The following is a 12,569-nucleotide window of genomic DNA, read 5'->3' on the forward strand; positions in this document are numbered from 1 at the left end:
CCGAGCCCGGCCAAGAAATTTGTTTTAAGCCACTAAGATTTGAGGAAATAGCTCAGCAATAGATAAATAATAGGTATATAATAGTGTTTAGTAGATGAAAATGTCATTTTTCATCCATTGTCAGCCAGATTGTTACCTTAGACCAGAATATTTCAAATTGCAGGCTGCAATCCATTAGTAGGTCATGAAATCAATTTAAAGGGTTGTAATCAACATTAAGAAAAATTGGGCTGGGTATGGTTGTTCATGCCTGTAATCCCAGCATTTTGGGAGGCCAGGGCAGCAGGATCACTTGAGGCTAGGAGTTCAAGACCAGCCTGGGCAACACAGCAAGAATCCATCCCTACAAAAAAATAAAAAATTAGCTGAGCGTGGTGGCCGGTGCCTGTATTCCCAGATACTTGGGAGGCTGAGGTGGGAGGATTGCTTGAGCCTGGAAGGTTGAGGCTGCAGTGAGTCATGATTGCACCACTGTACTCAGCCTGGGTGACAGAGTGAGACCTTGTCTCAAAAAAAAACAAAAAATTGAAGTAGAATAGGGCCAGGCACAGTGGCTCACTCCTGTAATTCCAGCACTTTGGGAGGCTGAGATGGGAGGATCACTTGAGGCCAGGAGTTCGAGACCAGTCTGGTCAACATAGCAAGATCCTGTCTTTAAAAAAAAGAAAAGTAGAATAGAATAAAATAAAATACATAGAACGTTGCACTTAGTAAAGGTAAGTATTGTTTCCCAAAACTTTTGTTTTCATTCATTCATTATTTATTTATTTATTTATTGAGATGGAGTCTCGCTCTGTTGCCAGGCTGGAGTACAGTGGTGCAATCTCGGCTCACTGCAACCTCTGCCTCCAGGATTCAAGTGATTCTCCTGCCTCAGCCTCCCGAGTAGCTGTGATTACACGCTTGTGCCACCACACCCAGCTAATTTTTGTATTTTTATTTTTATTATTTTATTTATTTATTTTTTTTGAGATGGACTCTCGCTCTGTTGCCCAGGCTGGAGTGCAGTGGCGTGATTTTGGCTCACTGCAACCTCTGCCTCCCGGTTTCAAGCGATTCTTCTGCCTCAGCCTCCTGAGTAGCTGGGACTACAGGCATGCACCACCACACCCGGCTAACTTTTGTATTTTTAGCAGAGAGGGGTTTCACCATGTTGGCCAAGCTGGTCTTGAACTCCTGACCTCAAGTGACCCATCCACCTTGGCCTCCCAAAGTGCTGGGATTACAGGCATGAGCCACTGTGCCTGGCCTTGTTTTCATTTATACACATACCTGTGTATTGAGTCATGATGTCAAGTGAATTTCTGATAGTGGCTCAGTATCAATCAAATTCGAAAGCCACTGTCCTGGGCTTGCTTTTCAGGTTGGGGTATGGATTATTTCCTAGTCTCCCAAGGTTCCCCTCATGATTGGTGGAGATTGCGGTTGCCCAATTTGACCATAGGGCCAAGCAAATCCACCTGGCACCAGTTGACAGGACCCAAGCAGTATGTTTCCTTAGGAAAGCTAACATTCTCTACACTGAATTAAGGAGCCAAAGGCAAAATGATGGCACAGAAACCCCCCCTCCTTTTTTTTTTCAGACGGAGTCTCACTCTGTCACCCAGGCTGGAGTGCAATGGCATGGTCTCAGGTCACTGCAATCTCCGCCTCCTGGGTTCAAGCGATTCTCCCACCTCAGCCTCCTGAGTAGCTGGGACTACAGGGGCGTGCCACCACACCCGGCTAATTTTTGTATTTTTAGTAGAGATGGAGTTTCACTATGTTGGCCAGGATGGTCTCGAACTCCTGATCTTGTGATCCGCCCGCCTCAGCCTCCCAAAGTGCTGGGATTACAGGCGTGCACCAACGCTGCCTGCCAGAAACCCCATTTTTAAAGTATAAAGCTTCTTTTCTCTCTGCCAGAGAAATTAAGGGAATTCATCAAACATTATAGCAACATTAAAAGAATTTAAAGTGGGAGAAGAGGTATGATCTGTGGTTTCCTTAATACTTCCTTTCTTTCCTGGATCCAGCTTTCTCAAAATGTGGGTGAGGGAAGATGATTTAGGCAAAAAGGGCACATATTTCTTTATTTAATTTGGTCTAACTGTAATCTTCTGTTTGTTACTGCTTTTCTGGTAAAGTGGACTGGGCATGGATGTTTTTCTCTGTAGGACAAGCATCCCAAAGCTGGTCTCCCATGGGACATATGCAGAGTTCTTCAGTGGACCTGAAAGATACAGTTCCCTTAAGGAGAAGACATAGTTCCCTTAAGAAGATCCAGCACTGGCTCAATTACTTCTGCTAATCCCAAGCCCAGCCCCTCCCACTGCCTCTTACTGTTGGGGACTAATCTGCAGGAGACAGTCCTCAAGACAATCTTCATGGGGCTTTAGCTTGGGTACCCTCCAAAGGATCCCCTGGACCATGAGCAAATCACAGGTTCTCCCCCTGCTAAACTGTAGGAACACAGGCTGCTCTACTACAGCAACCTCTCAGTTGCTTCGCTCCATTCTTGAGAAGCAGATCAGCTTACTTCTTCCCCTAGTTGCTCCCAACAGAAAGCCAGGTTTCCTATTCTAGCACATCACACAGGGTTTGCCCGTCACTCTTAGAGCCTCCTTTGACTTAGGTGGGAGGCCTCTAACTCTCCAACCTGCAAGGCCCAAGACCCCTTGACTCCACTGCCGAGTCTTTCTTACAGAGACTTAAAAAAAGAGATAGGATTGGAACTTGAATGGAATTAGCCTAGTCCTGCTATAAATCTTAGGGAGGAAGGGTTGGCAATGACTGGCATTCACTTTACAGTGTGGGGAACTTAAGTAACTCCTGTTCTCTAACTCTGGACTCAAGACATCAATTTGGGGACAATGGAAAATGACCCATTCTAATGCTGTTAGGCATTTACTGACCTCCTCTCTGCAATTATGTGGCTTCTTGAGAACTTCTGTTGAGACTTCTGGGTATTCCTAGACTTAAATTGTTATGTACTATTAATTATTGAAGCTTTGTCAGCAGACCAGTCTGACTTACCAATTCACAGTCATGATGTGAGTTTTTGTTTGCTTTCAAAGAGTTCTAAAAATGCAACATAATCAATTCAAATATTAGAATTTTAAAAATTATGTATTATGTATTATTTTTTTGAGGTAGAGTCTCATTCTGTCACCCAGGCTGGAATGCCATGGTGCAACAACGGCTCACTGCAGCCTTGACCTCCCAGGCTCAAACGATCCTCCCACCTCCGCCTCCAGAGTAACTGGAACTGCAGGCATGCTCAGCCACACCTGGCTAAGTTTTGATTTTTTGTAGGGATGGGGGGGTCTCATTATGTTGTCCAGGCTGGTTTCGAACTCTTGGGCTCAAGTGATCCTCCCAGTTCAGCCTCCTAAAGTGCTGAGATTACAGGTGTGAGCCACTGTGCCCAGACCGAATTTTTAAAATTTTAAATAATTCAGTTAAAAGAAAAAAAATAAAAACTATACATAAAATAGTCAGCTTTTTTCCCCCACCTTCATTCCTATATTTCATGAGAGAAAGAAGGCTTTTTGAAGATGCTTAGATTGTGCTACTAAAAACAGGAGGCATTAAAGCATTTAAAATCAAATTGGTAAAGTTAAATATTAGCATACGACCCAGCAATTCCACTCTTAGGTCCATACCTAAAAGACCTGAAAACAGGCTCAGCGCGGTGGCTCACGCCTATAATCCCAGCACTTTGGGAGGCCAAGGTGGGCAGATCACCCGAGGTCGGGAGTTCGAGCCCAGCCTGACCAACATGGTGAAACCCTGTCTCTACTAAAAATACAGAAAACTTAGCCAGGCGTGGTGGTGGCGCATGCCTGCAATCCCAGCTACTCCAGAGGCTGAGGCAGGAGAATCACTTGAACCCATGAGGCGGAGCTTGCAGTGAGTAGAAATAGCACGACTGCACTCCAGCCTGGACAACAGAGTGAGACTCCATCTCAAAAATAAATAAATAAATAAATAAATAAAAATAAAAAAAAAAGGAACTGAAAACAGACATCCAAATATTGTATGTGAATGTCCATAGCAGCATGGAAACAGCCCAAATGTCCACCACCAGCTGATGAATGGATAAACAAAATGTGGTTTGTCTATATCCATACAATGGAATATTTTTCAGCCCTAAAAAGTCCTGATAGGGCCGGGCATGGTGGCTCATGCCTGTAATCCCAGCTACTCCGGAGGCTGAGGCAGGAGAATCGCTTGAACCCATGAGGCGGAGGTTGCGTTGAGCCTAGGTGGCGCCATTGCATTCCAGCCTGGGCAATAAGAGCGAAACTCCATCTAAAGGGCCGGACGCTGTGGCTCACGCCTGTAATCCCAGCACTTTGGAAGGCCGAGGCGGGCAGATCACGAGGTCAGGAGATCAAGACCATCCTGGCGAACACAGTGAAACCCTGTCTCTACTAAAAATACAAAAAATTAGCCGGGCATGGTGGCACGCGCCTGTAATCCCAGCTACTCGGGAGGCTGAGGCAGGAGAATCGCTTGAACCCGGGAGGTGGAGGTTGCAGAGAGCCGAGATCACGCCACTGCACTCCAGCTTGGGCGACAGAGCACGACTCCGTCTCAAAAAGAAAAAAAAGAAAAGAAGTCCTGATAGATGTTACAACATGACTGCATCTTGAAAACATTAAGCAAAAGAAGCTAGACACAAAAGGTCATATACTGAATGATTCCATCAATAATGAAATGCCCAGAATAGGTAAAGCTATCATAGAGTCAGAAAGTAGATTAGTGGCTGGCTGGGGTTGTGGGGAGAGGAGAACCAGAAGGAATGACTGCTAACTGGTTTGGGGATTTTCTTTTGGGGTTATGAAAATGTTTCTGAACTATATACAGAGGTGATGGTTGCACAGCACTGTGAATGCATTAAATGCCACTGAATTGTTAGTTTTAAGATGGTTTCTGTTAGGCAAGTTTTACTCAATAAAAATAAAAATAAACTGAATTGGTAGCTAAGATATTGAAACACAGTGTGGAATCGTTCTCACTCATTTCACGAACCCGTGGAAAGATACTTGCGCTCAGGCCTCACAGACCGGTCCCAGCGCGTTGGTGGGACACATCTCGGGTTTGCAGGCAAGCCCAAGGGCTGGCCCTTTGCGGACTTCCTGGGGACGCAGGACTCTTGCGCGGCGGGCTTGGGGGCGCGGCCAGGATCGGGGGCGGGGCCAGGACGCGGCATCCAGGAGAGGACGCGGCGGGAGGCGGGCTTCGCTGGTTGCCAGGAGAACCCGCGACAACAAAAGACGCGGGCGGCGGCTGCGCGGTGTGGCAGAGCGAAGCTGAGGAGTCCGGCGCTCGCCGCCAGGGGCCTGGGCTGTCCCGAGCCGGTCAGTGCGCGGCGGGCCTGGCCGGGCGGTGCGGGGAAGTGGGGCGCCCTCTCTTCCGCGGTTCCCGCCCTCCAGCCCGCAGCGCCCGCCGCGCCCGCGCCCCCAGCCCGCCGTTGGGAGTAGTAGGCACCGGCTTGGGGTCGGGGCCGCCACGGCGGGGGGAGCGGAGGGTGGGCGGTTGGGGCGCCAGCGAGGCCTATGGGGACGTCCGAGGGGTCTGGGGTCGGGGCTGGGAGCCCGGCGAGCGACTAGAGGCAGAGCGCCCCTTCCGGAGGAAGTTGGGTGAGCCCTGAGGAGCGGGCCCCGGGGAACACCGGTCGACTGGAACTTGGGACCCGGCCCCTCGGAGCGCACCCCGTATTTGTCTCGTGTCGTTGCACGGCGTGAGGTGCGACGCGAGGGCCGCCACCCCCACCTTTGTTTTGTCGCAGGTGTCTTTTTCCCACCGTAGAGATTAAAACTTGGGCGCATTTCCCACCGTAGGGGTTGAAATTTGGGCGCATTCAAGCCCGAGAGCTCTCTCTCGGAGGCAGGTGACTATAAAGGGCAAAGCACCCAGATTCTTTGTTTGAAACACCTTTTAAGTAACACCTTTTAAGTCTCCAGTGTTGAAAATCCTTGTTGTTTGCCCTTTACTCCTTTGTCTTCTTTACGCATTTGGGGCCTTTTCTGAGCTCCGTATGCGATTTACTATCCATCTACTGGGAAGTTTTTTATGAAAATAATTAACAGACCACACATTTAAGACACCCACTGCTTTCTGGGAAATCAAGGGTACGGGATGGAAACGGTGTTTGGAGACACTCATTCCTGACCAGTGACATGACATGAGGGATTCAGTATTTCTCTTGCCTTTGCTCAGATTTCAAACACCCATTGAGTATACTTAAAGACGACCAGCCAATCAGATTTCGCCTTTTTTTATCATTTTATTGGCGACGTAATACGTATGTTTCTGATGACTATAATTGATCAGAATCTGAAGTATAAGTGCTATGGATTGTGTAAAAACTTTATTTCTTGTATATGGATGTTTTACAAGCCCTATGTGGACCATTATTATTGTTTGTTTTGTTTTGAGACGGGGTCTCGCTCTGTTACTCAGGCTGGAGTGCAGTGGCACACTGCAGCCTCAACCTCCCGGGCTCAAGCGATCCTCCAACCTCAGCCTCCCAAGTAGCTGGGACTACAGGTGCGTCACCACAGCCTGGTTCATTCTTGTATTTTTAGTAGAGACAGGGTTTCACCATGTTGCCCAGGCTGGTCTGGAACTCGTGGGCTGAAGCGATCCACCTGCCTCGGCCTCCCAAAGTGCTGGGATTACAAGCGTGAACCACCGTGCCCGGCCCCATTATTATTGTTTTTTTAATGCTTAGAATAAGTTTCAGTTGCCTTTATAACCAAATTGTTTATAGATATTACCATTAAAAACCCCAAGAAATGAGGCTGGGCATGGTGGCTCACATCTGTAATCCCAGTACCTTGGGAGGCCGAGGCAGGCGGATCTCTTCAGCCCAGGAGGTCGAGACCAGCCTGGGCAACAGGGTGAAACCCCGTTTCTACTAAAAATACAAGAATTAGCCGGGCGCAGTGCCTGTAATCCCAGCTGCTTTGGAGGCTGAGGCACGAGAATCGCTTGAACCAGGAGGCGGAGGTTGCAGTGAGCCGAGATGGTGCCGCTGCGCTCCAGCCTGGGTGACAGAGCCAGACCTTGTCTCAAAAACAAAACAAAACAAAAACCCAACAAATGAAAATATCCCAATTTGGCATTTTTTATTAGCAAATTCATTGGAAGCACTTAGGTTTGGCTTAATATAGTCCACGAGTTTTGCTTTAATTTGATGGCATACAAAGCAATAAACTAATCTGTATGGTAACTTCAAATGTTGGTCTTCAGAGACATTTGGAAGAATTAACTCAGCATTCCTGCAGTTGGAAAAGTTTCCAGTACCAAATGATTGTAGAGTTCTTTTTTTTTGAGACGGGAGTCTTGCTCTGTCCCCCAGGCTGGAGTGCAGTGGCGCAATCTCGGCTCACTGCAACTTCCGCCTCCCGGGTTCACGCCATTCTCCTGCCTCAGCCTCCCAAATAGCTGGGACTACAGGCGCCCGCCAACACGCCTAATTTTTTGTATTTTTAATAGAGACGGGGTTTCACCATGTAAGCCAGGATGGTCTCGATCTCCTGACCTCGTGATCCGCCTGCCTCGGCCTCCCAAAGTGTTGGGATTACAGGCTTGAGCCACCGCGCCCGGCCTGATTGTAGAGTTCTTTAAGATCCAAGAAAGGATTTATCAAACACATGAGCATTTTTTTTTCCAGTGTAAAATTCATTAGAATGATTTAAAAACTGCTAAGGTTAGGTGTATCTCTTTGTTTTAGCCATTAAAGATAGTTTGTTGCCTCTGTTTTGGGATTTTACAGCCCAAGGGACCTGATATTTTTTTATTCTCAGTGGGCTTTTAGAAGAGTGATGTAAATGTTTTTTGTTGTGATCCTCTTCACGCCATCTACTCACAGAATTACAAATGCAGAGTACTGTTGCAGAGTTTTGTTTTATTTTGTTTTGTTTTTGACAAGGTCTCAACCCTTTCAGGATCAAGGGATCCTCTCGCTTCAGCCTCCTGAGTAGCTGGGACTACAGGCGCACGCCACCATGCCTGCCTAATTTTTTTATTTTTTGTAGAGACAGGGTTTCTCCATGTTGCCCAGGCTAGTCTCGAATTCCTGGGCTCAAGTGATCCACCCACCCGCCCTGGCCCCCCAAAGTGCTGGGATTACAGATGTGAACCACCGTGCTGGGCCACGGTTTTTTTTTTCAAGAGTAGTGAATATTATCAATTCACTGTTATTAGTGTTATTAATAAAATATTATTTCAGTCTAGTTGTCTGTGTTACTTAATGGTAATCTTCAAGACTCAGCAGCTTCTCCAAAGAACCTAGCCTCACCTCAAACTCATTACTTTTCATCATCTGCACCTAAACATTGTCATAGATTACTTGTTAAATTTAGTATAAGCTTTATCCTTCCAAAACTGAACATTTGTACATAGGTTTTTATGCAAACACAATGTTTTCCTTTCTCTTGGGAGTGGAATTGCTGGGTCAAGAGATAACTGTATGTTTAACTTTTTGCAGAAGTGTCAATCTGTTTTCCAAAGTGGCTGTACCATTTTACCTTCCCACCAGTAGTGTATGAGGGTTCTAATTTCTTTATACCCTGCCAACACTTAACGATCTGTCTTTTCTATTATAGCAGTGCTAGTGGATGTGGATTAGTATCTCATTGTGGTTGTTGTTTGTTTGTTTGTTTGAGACAGTCTTGGTGTATCGCCCAGGCTGAAGTGCAGTGCTTCGATCTCAGCTCACTGCAACCTCTTGCCTCCTGGGTTCAAGCGATTCTCCTGCCTCAGCTTCCCTAGTAGCTGGGATTATAGGCGCCCACCACCTTGCCCGTCTAATTTTTGTATTTTTAGTAGAGACGGGGTTTCACCACGTTGTCCAGGCTGGTCTCGAACTCCTGACCTCAGGTGATCCTCCCACCTCGGCCTCCCAAAATGCTGGGATTACAGGTTTGAGCCACTGCGCCTGGCTAATTTTTGTATTTTAGGTAGAGATGGGGTTACACCATGTTGTCCAGGCTGGGCTTGAACTCCTGACCTCAGGACATCCTCCCACCTCAGTCTCCTAAAATTCTGGGATTACAGGCATGAGCCACTGTGCATCTGGCCTCTCATTGTGGTTTTGATTGCATTTTCCTGATAGCTAATGATGGTGAGCATCTTTTCATGTGCTCATTATTCATTTGTATATCTTCTTTGAAGAACTGCCTTTTCAGATGCTTTGCCTATTTAAAATTTTTAAAGAACTTTTTGAGTTGTAATATTTAGATATTCTAGTTGCAAGTTCCTTGTTAGATATATGTTTTGCAAATATTTTCTCCCATTCAGTGAGTTGTCTTTTCACTTTCACCAGTTTCCTTTGAGGCACAAAGTTTTTAATTTTGATGTTGTTTTTCCTTCCCTCCCTCCCTCCTCTCCCTCCCTGTCCTGCCCCCCCGCCCCCATTTCTCTGCTTCTCTCTTTCTCTCTCTCTTTGAGACAAGTTCTTGCTCTGTTGTCCATGTTATAGTGTTGTCCACATCATAGTGCAGTGGTGCAGATACAGCTCACTGTAACCTCCAGCTGCTGGGTTCAAGCCAATCTCCCGCCTTAGCTTCTCAAGTAGCTGAGACTACAGGTGCCTACTACCATGCTGAGCTGATTGAAAAAAAAATTTCTTTGTAGACATGGCGTCTCACTATGTTGCCCAGGCTGGGTCTTACTTATTTTTTAATCTATACTTCATCTTTATTTTTTGCTTTTATTATTATTTTTGATTGACACAATCATTGTACATATTTATGGGGTACAGTGTGGTTTTTCAGTACATGTATACAATGTGTAATGTTCAAATTGGTATTTTTTATTTTATTGCTTTTGGTGTCATATCTGAGAAATTATTGCCAAATTCAAGGTCATAAAAAGTTACTCCTGTCTTTTAAGAGTTTTGTAGTTTTACTTCTTATATTTAGGTCTGTGGTCCATTTTTGGTTAACTTTTGTATATGATATGAGATAGGGTGTCCAACTTCATTATTTTATCCATTGTCCCAGTGCCATTTGTTGAAAAGACTGTTCTTATACTTCAGTTGAATTGTCTTGGCACCTTTGTTGAAAATCAGTTGCCCATAAATGTGAGGGTTTATTTCTGGATTCTCAATTCTATTCTGTTGACATATATGTCTATCCTTATGCCAGTACCACACTATCATGATTACTGTTGTTTGGTTTTGAAATTAGGAAAGCGTGAGTCCTCTTACTTTGTTCTTTTTCAATATTGTTTTGGTTATTTTGTGTCTCTTGAGTTTTTCTGTGATTTTAGGATCAGCTTGTCAATTTCTGCAACTAAGTCAGCTGAGATTTTGATAGGTATTGCATTGAGTCTGTAGATCAATTTGGGGAATACTGACATATTAATGTATCTTTCAGTTCATAAACATGAGATGTTTTTTCATTTATGTACATCTTGTGCTTCTAACAGTATTTTATAGTTTTCAGACTATATGTTTTACACATCTTTTGTTAAATTTATTTCTAAGTATTTTATTCTTTTTGATGCTATTGTAAATGGAATTGTTTTTTAAATTTATTTTTAAGAGTGTTCTGCCACAGGAAGGGGAACATCACACACCAGGGCCTGTTGTGGGGTGGGGGGAGGCGGGAGGGATAGCATTAGGAGATATACCTAATGTAAATGACAAGTTAATGGGTGCAGCACACCAACATGGCACATGTATACATATGTAACCTGCACGTTGTACACATGTACCCTAGAACTTAAAGCATAATAAAATATATATATATATATTAAAAAAAAAAAAAGAGTGTTCTGCCAGGCGTGGTGGCTCACGCCTGTAATCCCAGCCCTTTGGGAGGCCAAGACAGGCGTATCACGAGGTCAGGAGATCGAGACCATCCTGGCTAACACGGTGAAACCCCATGTCTACTAAAAATAGAAAAAATTAGCCAGGCATAGTGGCGGGTGCCTGTAGTCCCAGCTACTCTGGAGGCTGAGGCAGGAGAATGGCGTGAACCCGGGAGGCAGAGCTTGCAGTGAGCCCAGATCGCACCACTGCACTCCAGCCTGGGTGACAGAGCGAGACTCCGTCTCAAAAAAAAAAAAAAAAGAGTGTTCATTGTAAATGTAGTTACCAATTATTTATTTATATATATTTTTAGCCAGGAAACTACAGTCAACAATTTAATTTTTAATGTATTAATTCTAGCAGAGATCTTCAGAAATAAGTACAACATAACATTTAGAAGTAGAAAAAGCAGTTTTTCTGTTAGTTTTGATTATTTTTGAATAAAAATTTAGTTTTAAATTTATATTGACTTATTGAAATTCTTAAAACTATTTTCATGGATTTATTTCTAATAATTGTGGCAAAGAGGAGATGCTATTTTTCAATGCATAGCTATAAAATCTAGTACTAATGTTTGTTTTTAACACATGTACACGCTGGGCGCGGTGGCTCACGCCTGTAATCCCGGCACTTGGGAGGCCGAGGTGGGCGGGTCACCTGAGGTTTGGAGTTTGAGACCAGCCTGGGCAATATGGTGAAACCCTGTCTCTACTAAAAATACAATAATTAGCTGGGTGTGGTGGCGGGTGCCTGTAACCCCAGCTACTCGAGAGGCCTGAGGCAGGAGAATCACTTGAACCTGGTAGGCAGAGGTTGCAGAGAGCCGAGATCTCACCACTGCGTTCCACCCTAGACTCCATCTCAAAAAACAAACAAAAAAACGTGTGTACAGTTCCTTACTTATCTCCTTGCCTTAATTTTCTAACTCCCTGGTTATTTAATATTTAGATTAATGAACTGGGAAACATTATTGTAGAAATAAAGGCACAATGGAATCCCATGTACTTACTACCTAGCTTCATCATTTATCAACTCATGGACCCCACACCTAGATTATTTTGAAGCAAACCCAAGACATACTATTTTGTCTACAAATTTACAATGTATTTTACAAGACAGGTTTACTCTTTGTAACTATGTTGTATTGGAACAAAAACCTGTTGTAATTGACTTTGCTTTAGAAGGTGGTTAGTTTATTGGGATACAAGGAATCAGTAATTAAAATTTGCTTTTTATTTTTGATACACAGGAATCCAGATCTTACATAAGATGGAAGTCTCTCACACTAGATACTGAACATTAAATAGAAAATCTATTTAGTAAAATCTAAGTTGCCATGGAAGAAATACCAGTAAAAGTTGCTGTAAGAATTAGACCTCTGCTTTGCAAAGAAGTTCTTCATAATCATCAAGTTTGTGTGAGAGTTATTCCAAACAGCCAGCAAGTTATCATTGGGAGAGATAGAGTCTTCACTTTTGATTTTGTTTTTGGCAAAAATTCCACTCAAGATGAAGTTTATAATACATGTATAAAGCCCCTAGTGTTGTCACTCATTGAGGGGTATAATGCAACTGTTTTTGCCTATGGACAAACTGGATCTGGGAAGACATACACCATTGGAGGAGGCCATATTGGTAAGATTCTCATACTCTTTGACTTTTATTTGTGACGCTAGAAAGAAGCTAAAATATGACCAGTACCTGACACATGGTAGGTGTTTAGCATATTGATTGAATAGTGAAGGAATGAATAATGTAAT

At 44.3% G+C, this 12,569-nt stretch overlaps 2 protein-coding genes across 6 annotated transcripts in view; one reads left to right on the top strand and one right to left on the bottom strand.

The window, feature by feature from the left end:
* Positions 1–1,951: 1,951 nt before the first annotated feature.
* Positions 1,952–5,816, bottom strand: LOC129478508 (translation initiation factor IF-2). The gene is made up of 2 exons (XM_055270067.2): positions 5,017–5,816; positions 1,952–2,212 (listed from the first exon to the last, which is right to left on the bottom strand). Exon 1 carries the CDS (start codon positions 5,814–5,816, stop codon positions 5,037–5,039), a length of 780 nt encoding a protein of 259 aa, XP_055126042.2. The 3' UTR covers positions 1,952–2,212; positions 5,017–5,036.
* Positions 5,157–12,569, top strand: part of KIF27 (kinesin family member 27) — a 95,691-nt gene continuing 88,278 nt past the window's right edge. For 2 of the 5 annotated variants that reach the window (XM_055272119.2, XM_063636936.1), the window contains exons 1-2: positions 5,186–5,345; positions 12,060–12,444. In XM_055272119.2, the coding sequence (XP_055128094.1) occupies positions 12,147–12,444 (298 nt within the window). In that variant the 5' untranslated portion in view covers positions 5,186–5,345; positions 12,060–12,146. Of the gene's footprint in view, positions 5,346–12,059; positions 12,445–12,569 lie in introns of all 5 variants that reach the window. The other 3 variants (XM_063636935.1, XM_055272120.2, XM_055272118.2) reach the window with 2 other exon arrangements.

Source organism: Symphalangus syndactylus, chromosome 3 (genome assembly GCF_028878055.3).
Source record: "Symphalangus syndactylus isolate Jambi chromosome 3, NHGRI_mSymSyn1-v2.1_pri, whole genome shotgun sequence".
Lineage (NCBI taxonomy): Eukaryota > Metazoa > Chordata > Mammalia > Primates > Hylobatidae > Symphalangus > Symphalangus syndactylus.

Excerpts from the sequence above, each read along its gene's own strand:
- LOC129478508 (XM_055270067.2), bottom strand. The coding sequence starts at position 5,816 with ATGCGCCCAAGTTTTAATCTCTACGGTGGGAAAAAGACACCTGCGACA.